The sequence below is a fragment of the Hemibagrus wyckioides genome, linkage group LG21 (genome assembly GCF_019097595.1).
Source record: "Hemibagrus wyckioides isolate EC202008001 linkage group LG21, SWU_Hwy_1.0, whole genome shotgun sequence".
NCBI classification, from domain to species: domain Eukaryota; kingdom Metazoa; phylum Chordata; class Actinopteri; order Siluriformes; family Bagridae; genus Hemibagrus; species Hemibagrus wyckioides.
Genome location: NC_080730.1, coordinates 2,462,982 through 2,478,711, shown reverse-complemented (window position 1 = coordinate 2,478,711; position 15,730 = coordinate 2,462,982). Strand labels below are relative to the sequence as shown.

The window sequence follows — 15,730 nt, the reverse complement described above, 5'->3', positions numbered from 1 at the left end:
ATATTATTAATATATATATATATTGCAGCTCTTTCAAATACGTTATCATTTCCATAGCAACAGGGACGTGTACAGCAGACAACATTACACTGATATGGTGTAGACTTCAGTAAGAAAATATTTATTTAAGATGTATGGAAGGAGTCTCCAGTTTAAGGTGAAGCGACAGACCAGTTCACACGAAGAGCTTCCTCTGTAACACGGCAACCTCAAAATTAAAGTCAGGACAGAATTAAGAGAGAAGATAGTGAGAGAATGACGGTGTGCCACAACATTCAGTTAAAATAGAAACTGATTCAAAGTATGATGTGGTGTGCTTAAATACACAGGAAATTATAAATTGCTGTTGTTTAAGAAGAATAACACTTTGATTATTTTCCTGTATCTGCTCCCGCTTCGGACAATGAGACCTAAAAGAAACACGGAGAATGTAAACCCTAAAATGTGATGATTAAATTAAACATTCCTTCATTTGACCCCATGTCCTTCTGGTACTGACACCAAATACTTTTTTTTAAAGCAAATACTACTTCAGTTCATCTCCAGTTCAGGTGATTTATTAACACGTCTCCTCCATCGTTCATGGTGTGATTTAGTGCTTAAGCACATTCTGATCTCAGAACCATGATTATCTCCTGCGTCACGTCCTTCTCATCCGGTCAGGGTTTCTTCACTTGTCCTCATCGTTATGTTTTTCTCTCAGGAAAGAAGATTTCTTGAGGCCTAAGCTGAAACTTCGGGGTCTGGGCAGAGGATGCAAATTTCTCAGAAATGAAGACTTGATCTCGTCGTTGCGCTTTTTCATCAGGGCTAGAGCCGGGGTCATGGGGAAGTTGTCGTATAACTAAAGCGGAGAAAGATGTTTCGATTAAATTAATACCGTGAATAATGAAAGTGTCCGCTTATACACTATATTGGCAAAAGTTTTGGGACACCCCTCTAAATCATTGAGTTCAGGGGTTGGGCTCGGCCCCTTAGTTCCAGTGAAAGGAACTCTTAATGCTTCAGCGTCATACCAAGACATTTTGGACAATTTCTTGCTCCCAACTTTGTGACTGGCCTGCACAGAGTCCTGACCTCAACCTGATAGAACACCTTTAGGATGAATTAGAGTGGAGACTCTGAGCCAGACCAAAACTGTGATGTCTGCCTTTACATCCATATGAATGTACCATTCCACTAGAAGCGCATCTGTGAGGTCAGACACTGATGTTGGACGAGAAGGTCTGGTTCACAGTCTCCACTCTAATTCATCCCAAAGGTGTTCTATGGGGTTGAGGTCAGGACTCCACACCAAACTCACTTTTCCATGTCTTTATGACCTTGCTTTGTGCACTGGTGTGCAGTCATGTTGGAACAGGAAGGGGTCATCCCCAAACTGTTCCCACAAAGTTGGGAGGATGAAATTGTCCAAAATGTCTTGGTATGCCGAAGCATTAAGAGTTCGTTTCACTGGAACTAAGGGGCCAAGTAGAACCCCTGAAAAGTACCCTTAAAAACTTCTTTTCTAAGTGTAATAATGTCAGCAATACAATTACGCATGCAGGAACTAGAACCTGACGCACATTGGCCTGACTCTGGCTCCTCTGCAGTGTCTCGGTCCCCGGAGAACTCAGGTCCAGATTGGATTTGCTGATGGTGTTTTTGGTCAAGTTTGACTGCAGGCCCTTGGTGCTGTGGTCATTCATCTTTTTCAGGACGTCACCCAGATTCCAAGACTTTTCATTCTGAGGAACACACACAATAATGGGTTTCTGGAAAGGAAAGAAAACAGCCCAAGAATTAGAAAGATTTGTCCTATTTTCATACTTTTGTTTAAAGTGAATTGTGATACTTCTGGAAAAGCAAATCATTTAAAAATATATACTGAGAATATACTTCTTTATATTGTCTTCTAATGTCTACTGCATTGGCAAAAGTATTTGGACACCTGAATGCCCCACTTTAAAAAGAACAGATGAATGAAATGAAAACACTTTAAGGGTTTAAATGAGAACATTTAAGGGTTCCTCAACTCGGACGACCAAATGACTCTTGAGGTTTCTTACTGTTAAAGAGTGTAGATTCCCTGGGACTCCCCTCAGATAAGGTCAGGATTTCAGGTTTTAGACTCAATGTGAAAATATACGCAGGTATGTTTTGTGTTATTGCACCTTATAATAGACTGGAGCTGCAGCTGACCCGAGTGTCGTCTCTTCTGGGATGGTGTTTTCCCCCATAATCCTGTCCAGACTTGGTAGACTGTCGTGTTGATGAGAGCGTGAGAACGCCCCGAAGTCTTCCATCAGCATCCTCTCCATCCTGAAGTCTCGGGGCCTGAACATGGTCTGTCCCTCATTCCGTTCTTTTAGAAAACTGTACGGAAGCCTCTCTGGTTTTTGTGTGTTCCTTTTACAAAAGCAGACACATTAATGGCCATTAATCAGAAATGCCAGAAAACCTGAAGCGCTGGCACTGGAGGCTCCTCCTTTGTTAAGTAATAGCCCGTTTTTTTTAAATCAGTTTAAAAAGGTTTCTAACTCACCAAAACATGGTTTGATGATCCTGTGCGTGTCTCGGCTCAGCCATAAAACGATATAACCTGTGTGGAAGGTATTTGATAGTATAAGACACACACGGTATTTGTGTTCAGATGGGAGAGATAAGAGAAGCGCACTGGTTTTCTTTACTCGTCTTTGTGGATATTTGGCTCAAGGCCAAGTTTAGAACTGTATAGAGTTCATGAAGTGCACAATGCTTTTTTTTCTCCACTGTGTGAAGATCTTGAACTTAAAAAGCAATATTACACCTGTAATGTCGTGTCATATGAACCACAACACTAAAGAATCGACTAGGCTTTAAAAAAAAAAGCCCTGAACTTGATCCACTCACTTGCTTTCCTCTTGCCATTCAGTGATATGAAGCTCTGTTACACCCGCTCCAGGAGGCCCAGTTTGCCAGTCAGGTAACGTTGGTGGTTCTTGAGTAAACTCAGGCAAATCCAGGTCTTCTGCGGAGTCCTCAGTCTTCTGAAAGACCCCGAGAGTTTCCCAGTCTATAGGAGAGTTCTCAGGGGGTGGAGGAGGGCTGGGTGGGCAATCCTCCAGAACTTGGTTTTGAGCATTTTGTTCTGGTTGGTTAAGAGTCCCATCAATCACGGGAAGCTCTATGGGTTTGGCAGACTTCCATGAGTCAGGAACGGGTGTTGAGGCGGCGTAGAGGATGCGGAACTCCCGGTCGTATAACGCCACCGCCGGGCCACTCAGGACTGTGATGAGCTGCCGGTGTAGATGAGCATCAATCCAGGTCAGGCTGCAAAACAGGAAGTGAATCAGGGCTTTGGGCAAAACATTTTGTCCTAGTTCAGTTTACATCTAGATACTAGATTCAAAAAAGGGAACCTTTAAGGGGTTATTCAGTTACCATGTAGAACCTTTTTGGATAATAATTATTCACTGAACCCTTAACGAACCCTTACTAAGGATCAAGATGTCATACGAAGACAAGTTCTAACTATTAAGAAGGGAAAAAAAAGGCCATTAAAGGTTCCTTAAGGGTTTGTTTTACATAATTGTGGATTCTTAGCTTTAAAATACGGTTGTGCTTTTAAAAGAGTAGGAGTAGCAGATCATTGGTGGTCCAAACTCCAAATTTTTGCTCATTATTTTCCTTCCTAATATCAGGAACTTGTCAGGAATTTAACATGTATCACTTAGTAGTTGTTACGCTCTTTAAAAATGTTTTTAAGGGTTGTTGGATGATACATTTTTCTCTAAAATGGTTCTGACTAGAACCCTTTCCATCCCCACTCCACGGTAGAATCCATAACAGTTTGTCCAGCTGGACCACTGAAGATCCTGAGCAAATGTTTCTTCTTTATTGTAAATAGCTTTTTAAAAAAAAAGTTATTTTTTTTCTACCAAATTTTGTCCCAATTTTCATCCACAATCTTGGCTTGGCTTCCATTTCAGAAGATCTCTCTTACCCAGAGCTGCCCAGAACCACCGTCTCCAGATCCACCAGGACAAAGTTCTCCTTCAGCTCTCCCACCACCTTCTTCCCATCACTAGTTGCAAACGTGTTTCCACCCAGAATCCGAACTGATATTTTCTGTCAAAAGGCAGGCGATATTGGAATTACTCTTCGGTTGTTGGTATGACATTTGGAGAATGAACATCAATACATTCCATACAGTAAGGTTTTGTCTAACCTCTGAAAGGGTTCTTCGGTTTATCTGTGTGGGTGAATAGGTGAAAGTTTTACATGTACGTCTACAATGAAGGAGTGTAAAGGTGTGCCAACTGAAGTCTGATTGGAATTCCAACTCATTTCAGTGAGTCAATCGGCTCGGCTCACTCCTTCACACATGCTAATGAGCTACCTGTCAGGGTTTTTATTTCCAAAACCAAAAAGTTTGCCAAAAGAATTCTGCCTGTGTTTTAAAATCTAATTAAATGAATATAAACCAGTATTTAATACCATACACCAGCTTTGATATTATTATATTCTTCTGTCTGCTGTGTTTGTATTTTATTTTTCATTACAGTAAAAGCTGAAGAAGATTCCTGACCATAGATCCAAAATTCACCGAAAAGATCTGATTCATTCACCTGGAGTCAACTCCTTCACAAACGACTCATCAGGAAGGACAAAGATCCCTCAAAGAACCATTTATTTCAGGGTTTACTCATCAAAAAGGGTTCCACATACTGTAGAAGATTTTCTGGTGGTACCAAGTTCCAAACCTGTTACCAAGTGTTCTGACAAGTTCTAGATATTAAAACGAAAATATCGGATTTGGAGTTTGTACCACAATCTAATGACACTCTTATTAAAAAAGTTCTGCAACGATCCATAACAACCAAGGGTTCTTAACTTCCCAAGAAAAAGGTTCTGCTTGGAAGCCATTCTAACAGAACTACTCTCTCTGCACGCTTGATATGTTCCTCAGCAGGATCTCGGAATCATCGCTATGTTTTTGTGTGGATGTCTAGGAAAAGGGTTCTTCAAGAGTTCTTCATATGGTTCTTTGGATCATTAGAGTTCTTAGCTTTGATTTCTTTAAGAGGAATGTTTTTCTTTTGATAGTTAAGGTGCTTCACTTAATGACGTTCTTAATGAAAACCTTTTTGGATAAGGAGGCACTGTTGTAAGGTTCTTTATAGACGCTTTAAGGGTTTCCTAGATTGAAGAATCCCGATGAACCTTTAATGATTCAAAGCAATTTCTGTACACACCATGAAAATGGGTTCCCTGAGGTTTCTTAAAGGGAACCTTTTGTAACTAAAATGGACTTTTACTTAGAAACCTTTCTGACAGTAGTGTTCTATCTAAAGGACAACTGAATCAGAGTGTGCACACTAATAAAAAGGGAGAACTTCTTCAGAAGTTCTTTAAGGGGTTCTTTGGATAACAAAGGTTCTTAGAGTCATAAAAGCAAAAGATAGCCTCTATGGAAGGGTTCTACGTAGAACATTTTGTCAGTTCTGGCCTAAAAATTAGCAGTGAGAATGATTTAACTGCTGACTGACACCAGACCGCTGAATCTTTATACCTGGTGTTCAGCTTTGTTTGTAGCAACCAGACATCTAGAGATAATGCTGTTATAATGTTTTAAAACCAAAAAATAATCTTTTTATTTCTATATCTTTTAATCAGGCACACATTAGGGCACCTGAGCTGCAGATATCAGTGGCACGGTCACACCCTTCAGTTCCATGTAAGTGCCCTGAAACTTCCACTGGACACTCACTGAACCTTGTTGGATTTTTGCTTATTTCGCAAACATTCTATGTTCCGGCTCGTGTTCCTTCTAGTGAATAGGGCTCTTAACATTTTAGCCATTCTTAAATCTGTTTAACAGAGATAGATAGAGTCTCAATCTGCAGCATACATTTTTTTCAGTCAACCACAAACTCTGACTTGCAGCATGAATGCAGTGTAACCTGCTCTTGGCTTTGTGCGGAGCATCACTGACATTCCTTTCTTTGACACCTGAAGGAGTAAAAGAATGCTGCATGGGTTATTACAACAGAGCTGCAAAGGAGTGCCGGTGTGTTTATTTATTAAATACCAGCTTTAAATTTGGAAAAGGCCCATCACGGCTAATTAAACCTGCTGAAAGGGTAGAGCGATTGTTGCTAAGGGAAATGGAGAATTGTGGAAATGATCGAGTGTTCATCTGATCTTTAGATATTTTTGGACTAACCGGGTGCTTGAGCTGGTTATGTGTGAGGTTGTCTTGTGCAGGCCTTTGGTTCAGGATGATGTAGACAACGACATCTCGCGAAGCAGCCGAGTGCAGATCCCCGATCACGGTGCTGTCTGTGAGTCTGTCTGCTACGATAGCGATCAGCTGCTCGACAGAAAACAAACACAGTGAAGACACGTTACATAGAAGGTGCTGGAATGAAAATTACATGTACCGTGTAAGAGTGGAAATAAACCTGGGTTAATTTATTGCTACAAGCACAATCTGTCACTTACTGAGCCTTGATCAACCTGTTTACCTCAGATAAACTCGTGATTGTTGGAAATGAGAGACTGTAGAATGTAAACACCTTAACACATTAGTTATTATAATCATAAACCGCACGTATGGAAATGCACAAACGTTTATTCTTCTACTGGTTAAAATAGAAAAATTTACAGACGATCCATCTCTTCTTATTTATCGATTCATGCTTCGCCTTGTTGCTCTCAGATCAAAATGAACCTCACTCAGATCTGTCATATAAATATTTCTTCATTAGAGAAATTGAGCTAAATCTCATAATAATGTTTAATGTCAGAAAGATATTAGTTAAAGTTGTAGTATAATTGTTTTAAAGGAAGCATAAAACAAACACCACGACATTTTATTTATGCATCAGATGAAAATTAACTTTTATACATATGCAGATGACATTTTTAGTGAGTGATTTTGTTGAATATTTTTTGCTCTAATCTGACAAGAGAACCAAGATGAACCAAGCCAGTTCTGATGATCACCATCGTACCTACCATGGTGGCTCCCTGCAGCAGCTTCCTGATCACCTCACGGATGTGAGGAGCCTGCTCCACCGGAGGATTGCTGTAGATCATGACCCTCTCCACACCTTCCCATCTGTCCTTCTCCGGCCATCCGAGCTCCAGACACGGAGCCGGTGTGTCTGAAATCTCAGGGAAATACTGATCCGAGAGCTCCTGCTCTCCCGAGCTGTTCTCACTCGCAATACCCCCATTTTCCACCACCTCCACGTTGCGTTCCTCGACCCAGTTGGACACCTGGTTCACCTCCTCTGAGGAGAGAAAGGGTTCAAGTCGATGTGCATTCAGTTCGGAGTAGAAAGCTTTGGGTCCGTATCTGATCAGGGACTCCAGGGCGTTTCGTTCCACCTCTGAATGGAGAAATCCCGGGTTGGATTCGTTGGCAGGAAGAAAGACAACATCATCATTTAGGCTCGTCTCCTGATATCTGGACATCGTGGCCAGAAATAACAGCAGAAGTCTCTTTATGTGGTGGTGGTGATACTGGTGGCGGCAGTGGTGGTGCTGGTGATGTCTCTCATGGTGTTATGAGAAGAATAAGTGATGTCTTATGGACATCATGCGGACTTCCTTTGTCAGTCTTCCTTGCTCTAGCAGCAAAAAACGTTCAACTTTTAAAATAATTTCAATGGAAATACTTCTTAATGCGTGAAAGAACTTGAGTTGGAGCCTGTGAGAGAACGATCAGCCCGAAGAATGTTCTCTGCCTATCTCAAACACGTCATGAATGCCTTGTGTACACAGGTTGTGCAATTTGGAAGTAATACTGAAAGCAAGACTTGGGTTGATAACAGCTACAGGGAGGAAAACACACACACACACACACATACAATATATAGTAAATGTTCATTTTATTCATTTCATACATTAATTTATGGTAACTCTACCTAAAAGATACGTAACCTACCTGAAAAGAAGTCATCCATCTTCCATGGATCCCTCCGCTCTGAGCAGACAATCAGCAGCGATCGGTCATCACTGACCCGAGGGAAGCTGCACTGTCTCCCTTTTAATCTTGGCTCTGTGAGGCGTTTCCTAATATTATATTTCCATTCGTATTGTACGTATTCCTCTCTCCAGTTGACACAAAGTGCCTCTCGTCCTCTCTGTGCTCTCAGACTATACAAATCATGACTGGTTCTACCAGATGAACAGGTCTTGCTTACAGAGCCACCAGAGATCCAATGAAGAGAGCATCTATAGTCCAGGGGTTTCACCTCATGCTCATATCAGAAGGGCAGATTAAATATGAGGAGCTGAATGATGACATTTGCTGGACTGAATTATATTAAATCAGGGTTTCTATTGAAAATGAAACATAGAGGCCTTATCTCTAGATAATTTCTTTAAAATGAGTGTGTGATAATTGCCAGTCTTACAGGAGAACCAGCGACACTTATTAAGTTCAAAAATGAAAAGCGTCTGGGAATTTAAATCTTTCTCGCCTGCAACCAAGAAAATCCACTTAAACAGGTTCAGTAGCCAAATTTCGCACTGTAGTCTTAAGCAAAATGTGTTTGCATAGCCTTAGAACTAAAATAAAGTAGACAGAAAAGTTGTTTATTCCATCTAATATGGAATATGGAATAATATTACCTTCATCACAGGTAACAAAAATGTTCATATAGCATGTTAATGCATTAAGAATGGGAATAATTATAATTTAAAAAGGTTTTAGATCTTTTAATAATGGCATTTTGTATCATATACTCTATTTAAAAAATATATCAAGACAATATGAAAAGATATAGAAGTGGAAGTGTAGAAATGAAAGCTTCTCTTATTAAAATAAATGAATGAATACATGTAGGTGCTAATATACCTAAAATACACGACACACTCTATATTACTAATAAGAGACATTTCAACAACCTTTTTCATTCATTTCAGTCCAACTACCAAAATAATACTATTTAAAAATAATACATACGTATATATATATATATATATATATATATATATATATATATATATATATATATATATATATATATATATATATATATATATATATATAATACTGCAATGCAATGATTTCAATACACCATTGTGCATAAATGTGCACCAAACGTAAATGTAAATATTTTCTATGAATAATAATTATGCTGTCATCTCTATATCTGGACATAATACTTATTATATTCTAAAAAAATATATATTTCCAGAGAACAGATAAAAAGAAAAAAACCTTCAGCCTGGACAACAGCGCCATCTTTGGGATGATGGTAAACTGTGGAGTCGGTAGTATTTAATATTTTACAAGAAATTCCCAATATATATATCTAAAAAAACAAAATTATTCAGCAGAAGGATCCGGGATGAAAAGCAAATGCACTCTGACTATACAAATTGATGATTTTATGTTTGCTTAAAGCAAATTGGACCTCTGATTAAGCTTAAGTAATATTTGGTTATGAAAATACTTGACGTTAATGATGGGGATTCCGGATCTTTTCAGCGAGTCGGATCATTTGACTCACCAAAAAGAGTCAACTCTTTCAGCTCACAAACGACTTGTTCCCATTTAGTAGGTAGTTTTTGATATTTTAACTATTGCTCTTCTTTGCCTATATATAACTAATCTCACTCAACCTTTTAGTTTATAACATTTGTATGGTAAAAAAGGTAAAAAAGTTCAGATGTTGAAAAATTATTTGCATGGAAGCATTTAGATTAAAATACATTGGCACTGCACACACCTGCAGAACACACAAAAGTACATGCAAGTCGACTCTCAAAAAGTGTCGATTCAAAGAACCGACTCATTCCCAAGCGCCATATCATTCATTCATTCATGCTGCAGTGTGTGTTTTCTTGCGCAGGTGGACATACAGAACCCCGCTACTGATCAGCAGGGGAACACACACCCAGGCCAGGATGAAGCAGAAGCCAAAATAGCCCTTGGTCAGCTCCGGAGGGTCCTGTAGGATCTCTCTTCTTTGGAAAGTATAGATCAGGACTGCTGCAAACGTCGTCAGGCCTGAGAAGCAGGAGAATGTGGCAGAAAATGTGTTTAAAATAGGATTTGGTTTGATTACCAAAAGAATAAAACCCCTCAAGAGAGGACATGTTATTGCTAAACATATTGTTCTTGGTATAAACAAAAACAGTAAAGCATTGTATTAATTAAGCATTGTTAATACAGGATGTGAACTATTAAATATTTAATTAATTATTTTTTCGGGGGGGGAAGGGCGGATGTGTGTATCTCTCCAAAATAAAACTTTATGTCCTAAAAGTAAAATAAAACCAAAAAAGCCATTTCTTGCCATGCGTACTACGTATTTTCAGTTAACACCAAAAATGTTTCCTTAGAAATATGTCAGAAAGACATACCATGTGTGCGTGAACACCCCTACAATGGACCGTACCAAGTTTTAATAGTTTCCGTTGCCTCGGTTATGTAAATATCTATGCTAATTTATTTTAATAGCTCTAGCTGGTTGTTTGCTATGTATAATATTCGCTCTAATGGAATATTCGAGACAAATCTTGGGCTTGGTGTTTTAAAATATATGCATTAAATCTTTAACGTCAGAATTCATTTGTTTCCACAGACGCGTCCCAAAGACATAAATTACACTTCATCGCTATCCCCTACAACGGACTATACCATTACATATTAATACGTTCAGCAGATAGCTTAGTCTTGTAATTTATATATAACTACGTTAGCTTTCCTGTAAATTCATTTTCACACCAGTTGTTTCGTAAGGTCTATGTTAAAGGTGTGGAGAGATTCATGTTGCATATATATATATATATATATAATCTAGTTTGTTAGCTAGCTAATCGCCCCTATAATGGACCGTACCATCTCTTAATTAAGCCGTTTGCCTGAAGCCCGGCTTGCACACGCAATTATTGTAAACAGAAAACTGTAAGTATATGTCAAAATATTTTGTACATAATTTATCCAAATTTGTTTTGTAACTTAGAAGGAGGGTGTATGCTGTTTTGTGTACTTCTATACAATGTTGAATATGCACATGATGCTAGCTGTATGCTAATTTGTTTTGCTAGTTATCTAGCTGCTAAGTTATACGAGTCAGTATTCATGCTTGTGTTAATGAGACTCAGACTTAAATTAAGAATATTCTGCTTCGTTTATTGGCCACGTAAATAAATGTTTATTCGCTATTAAATAACTAATTCTAACTACAGTACTACTAGAGATGTGGTGTTCGTGAACGAGTCGGCTCTCAGCTTTCACCTAAAAGATCCGACTCCAGACTTATGAAACTCTTAGTTTTGTTTAGATTTATTACTGAAGTCTACATATTCCGTTATTTAAATACACGTAAATAATATTTGCTTTAGGTATAAAGCATTATTTTGCTTTAATATTTGGTTTCATAACCGTATAATTCAAACTACAGTACTAATGATGTATCGTTCGTGGGAGTCGACTCTGTAAACGGATGTAAATGGATTGTATATATTGCAAAATAATATTTTGTATTAATTAGAAGTTATATATCATGAAATAATATTCATTCTATTTAGGAAGAGAAAAATCGCTGGGCATAAAATGGCAAATTGTGTCGTTTAGAGAATATAAATGGCAGTGAGTCATTTGGGAGCTGAAAGAGTCGACTCTTATTGAGGAGCTGAACTGAATGATTCGAGTCAGTAAAAAGAGCTGGATTTCCCTTCTCTTAAATCCATTCTCTTAAATCCATGACAACACGGTCAGCCTTGAAACTAGAGACTATGGTCAAGAATTTTTCATATGTAGCTAAAAAAAATAATTGCATCTTGAGGTTTAATCAATATTAAAAATATTATACAAAATATATACCAAGTTTCTTTTAGATTTACCTGCAAAGATTTGGGTAAGTCCACTGAAGTAAAAGAGGCCCTTCCTAGATGTGGTGAAGAGCTGGCAAATGAACACGATGAAGGAGATGGAGGAGAGGATCACGGACAGGACCATGAGAGCCTGCACCGACTGCAACCAATCTGCAACAGCGGACACACGTGAGACCTCCGTCACTGACCGGCGAGTAGACAGTAAGAGAAATTTACATTCATTCCTGTTCATAACTATTCAGAGATCATATGTGTGTACCGTTCTGAGAAACAGTGGTGCACATCATAGTGTCTGTTGTGTTATCATAGATGCATTTGTGCCAGAGATCTGCTCGGTCCACGCTATCCCACGTCCACCAGGACTGTAACGCGGTAAAGGATCATAAGATTAATTCATTTGATGTAATCTGGACATGTCACCTGATTTCATCTTGTAAATATTTATAGGACAACTTTGCACTGACCCAATATGGGATCACCTGAGTCACAGCAGATTTTTCCTAAAATGTTATTTATCGCATTCTTCTATGCAAACAGAAATGGACTGTACAGAATAGACGATCTGTTGACGCCGCAAATAATGATATAAATATTTTCCTCAGTGCAGAAATGAAAGTACCTTCTCCATAGTAGCGATGAACACCATGGCCAGAGAGACCAAATGCAGCAGCGTCACGAACATCAACAAGAAGGCCATCGTAATCTTTATTGTGATCTCCTGTAAGGGAAAAAAAATACATAAAAGGCACTATGCTTCCCACATCTAACTCCTCTTGCTGATCCTCTCTCTCCCAAAGGGGAGAGGAGCGAGTCCACCCTCACGTCCCTCTACATATCTGTCATCTTTGCACTGATCTCGGCCTGCGAGAGTTCAGCTGTCTGAAGGAGCATGCCTTTAAAAGTGCAGTGTAAACACCAGTGTGTGTTCTCGCTGCTTTGATCTTGCTTCACTAAAAGCTAAGCCCATACTCAGCAGCATGCATTATGGAAATTGTCCACTTTTACAGTAGGGTTGTGAGGCAGCGTACACATGTCTGTGAAGTCCTCTGCCAGTTTCAAATCCTCTTCTTTTTTTCTTTTTTGCAGAACTCAGCATTTTATCACATATGTGTGAAAGTAAATCAACAGTTTACTGGTTCCACTGTGTTCAGGTCTGTAAATAGAAATCTCACATCACTAGAGATATAGTGGTCAGATACAAAACACTGCACCACTCAAGAAACTCATTTGAAATAAACCCATATTTATTCTAAAGCACAAAGCGTTTAAATTTAGCTTTGCGTTTTCCGAGTGCATGAGCGTATTCGGGACAGAGAGCCCATTCAGGACCTCGCTGGACCTTGCTTTAATAATAAACAGGCTTTAACAGATTGTGTATGACCGCATCACACATACACACACACTTGCACAACCATCCCAAAATTTCCATGGAAACACGTGGAGCTTGTTAGAGAGTTAACAATTCTTATAATAGTTATATTTAATGTTTCCTCCTTGATAATGACTTGTTATTCAGTTCGCAGGAGCAGGAAGTAAGTTTCCCCAAAGCTCTCGTTTACTCTCTCTTGTTCGGGTACCCTGGCACACTCTCTGGTCTTCCCGTTTCAGTGGCACTCCTAACTCTTTTCTTTTTTTGGTCATGCAGCTTGGAAAACAAAACTATTCCAAATTAGAGAGCAGTAGTAATAATAATAAGGTTGATGAAACATAATTAAAAACTCTGGTCATTTATGTCAGTTTTACTCCCCTTTAATTAGATCACCAGCTCTACTTATGGATGTTCATGGCTTTTACGAAAACTCATACAGTCGTGTTAAAAGAGCAGATCAAGTTGTCTAAACATTTCCTAGCTGCTAAAAAAAAAGTCAGATCTTTAAAATGGAGAATCAGTCAGACTTTACCTTATGAAGCTGAAGAAAACATGAAGTCTTTAAGCTGCCTCCCTCTTTTCTCCTCTCGCCTCTCTTCTCCTGATCATCTCATGCTCTCCCTCCCTCTTTCTCTCCCTCTTTCTCCACCCCTTTCTTACTCACACTATCCGCTCCCCTTTTTTTTTCAGTGGGGAAAAAATAAAGAGTTGTAAGAGGAATGTAGGGCTGGTTTGTAAAGGGAAGTTCTGACCACCCATTTCCTTCACAACTGACTGCCTTTCACTAAAAAAAAAACACAAAACATTTTTTTCTGCTTCTTAGATTTTGCGGACTAAAAACCAGTGACCGCCCCAAAACCAGAATGAGAACCAGATCTTTTTTTTTCTTTTTTTTTTTTTTTTTTTTAAAAACAGTCCACATCTGCTGCTCATGAAGTGAACTCTCAGTCTAATATATCACAATAAAAAATATGAGGTGATGTGGAAGCAATGCAAAGTGTTTTGGGAAAGTTTTGGTAACTAAGTTTTGTCATCACTTCCTTTACTTACATTTCTAAAAATGTGTCTAAATATACCCCCTCTCTATATCTGAGCACTGCATTTCCATTCTCATTCATTCATTCATCTTGATGATGTCAAATTGTTGCAATTATCCTCCTATTATGTTATATCTCTTCCTGCTGGAGGAAATGTAGACCACCCAGAGAAACAAAAGGAGCCATAAATTCACACTCAGCAATATTAGTCTACTAGCTCCTCTAAAATGATTACAAAGACGGCTTTATTCGCAGCAGATCAGAATAGACGCCGCAAATAAGGATTCAAACGCTTGGGATGTGTGTTGTAGGAAAAGCGGTGGGATATATTACGCAGCAAGTGAACATTTTGTCCTCAAAGTTGATGTTAGAAGCAGGAAAAATGGACAACTGTAAGGATTTGATGGCTAGACCACTGGATCAGAGCATCTCCAAAACTGCAGTTCTTGTGGGGTGTTCCTGGTCTGCAGTGGTCAGTATCTATCAAAAGTGGTCCAAGGAAGGAACAGCGACAGGGTCATGGGCGGTCAAGGCATTGATGCATGTGGGAAGTGAAGGCTGAACCGTGTGATTTGATCCAACAGATGAGCTACTGTTGCTCAAATTGCTGAAGAAGTTAATGCTGGTTCTGATAGAAGGGGGTCAGAATACACAGTGCATCACAGTTTGTTGTGTATGGGGCCGCATAACTGCAGACCAGCTAGGGTGCCCATGCTGACCCCTATGCACCGCCGAAAGTGCCAACACTGGGCGCACGAGCATCAGAACTGGACCATGGAGTAATGGAAGAAGGTGGCCTGGTCTGATGAATCACGTTTATTTTATATCAGGTGGATGGCCGGGTGCGTGTGTGTCTTTTACCTGGGGAACACATGGCACCAGGTTGTGCTTTGGGAAGGCGAGCCGGCGGAGGCAGTGTCATGCTTTGGGCAATGTTCTGCTGGGGAAACCTCAGGTCCTGCCATCCACCTGGATGTTCTTTTGACGCGTACCACCTACCTAAACATTGTTGCAGACCTTGTACACCCTTTCATGGAAACTGATGGTATTCCCTGATGGCTGTGGCCTCTTTCAGCAGGATAATGCTCTGTGCCACAGAGCAAGAATGGTTCAAGAATGGTTTGATGACCACAACAACCAGTTTGAGGTGTTGACCCTGCCTCCAAATTCCCCAGATCTCAATCCAATCCAGCATCTGTGTGATGTGCTGGACAAACAAGCCTGATCCATGGAGGACTCACATCGTAACTTGGAGGACTTAAAGGATCTGCTGCTAACATCTTGGTGCCAGATCCCACAGCACACCTTGAGGGATCTAGTGGAGTCCATGCCTCAATGGGTCAGGGCTGTTTTGGCAGCAAAATGGGGACCGACAATATTAGGCAGGTGGTCATAATGTTATGGCTGATCTTTGTAGCTGTGTTTAATGGTGTGGCATTAGTTCCTGTTCTGAGTGAGTTCTCTCTTTTTTTATTTCTCAATATTAAAAAGACAGAAATAAACC

At 39.6% G+C, this 15,730-nt stretch overlaps 2 protein-coding genes across 3 annotated transcripts; both read right to left on the bottom strand.

The window, feature by feature from the left end:
* Nucleotides 1–48: 48 nt before the first annotated feature.
* On the bottom strand, nt 49–8,953 carry fam83e (family with sequence similarity 83 member E). 2 transcript variants are annotated; one of them, XM_058373345.1, is made up of 9 exons: nt 7,916–8,953; nt 6,982–7,802; nt 6,188–6,334; nt 3,965–4,089; nt 2,872–3,291; nt 2,525–2,581; nt 2,154–2,388; nt 1,566–1,754; nt 49–844 (listed from the first exon to the last, which is right to left on the bottom strand). In XM_058373345.1, exons 2-9 carry the CDS (start codon nt 7,441–7,443, stop codon nt 671–673), a joined length of 1,809 nt encoding a protein of 602 aa, XP_058229328.1. In that variant the 5' UTR covers nt 7,444–7,802; nt 7,916–8,953; the 3' UTR covers nt 49–670. The 2 variants fall into 2 exon arrangements, with proteins under 2 accessions (XP_058229328.1, XP_058229329.1); XM_058373346.1 differs by having other exon boundaries at nt 1,566–1,727.
* Nucleotides 8,954–9,060: 107 nt separating this feature from the next.
* emp3a (epithelial membrane protein 3a) lies at nt 9,061–13,876 on the bottom strand. The gene is made up of 5 exons (XM_058373349.1): nt 13,722–13,876; nt 12,440–12,538; nt 12,080–12,182; nt 11,830–11,970; nt 9,061–9,988 (listed from the first exon to the last, which is right to left on the bottom strand). The coding sequence occupies exons 2-5, from the start codon at nt 12,515–12,517 to the stop codon at nt 9,801–9,803; spliced, it is 510 nt and encodes a 169-aa protein (XP_058229332.1). The 5' UTR covers nt 12,518–12,538; nt 13,722–13,876; the 3' UTR covers nt 9,061–9,800.
* Between the last annotated feature and the right edge of the window lie 1,854 nt (nt 13,877–15,730).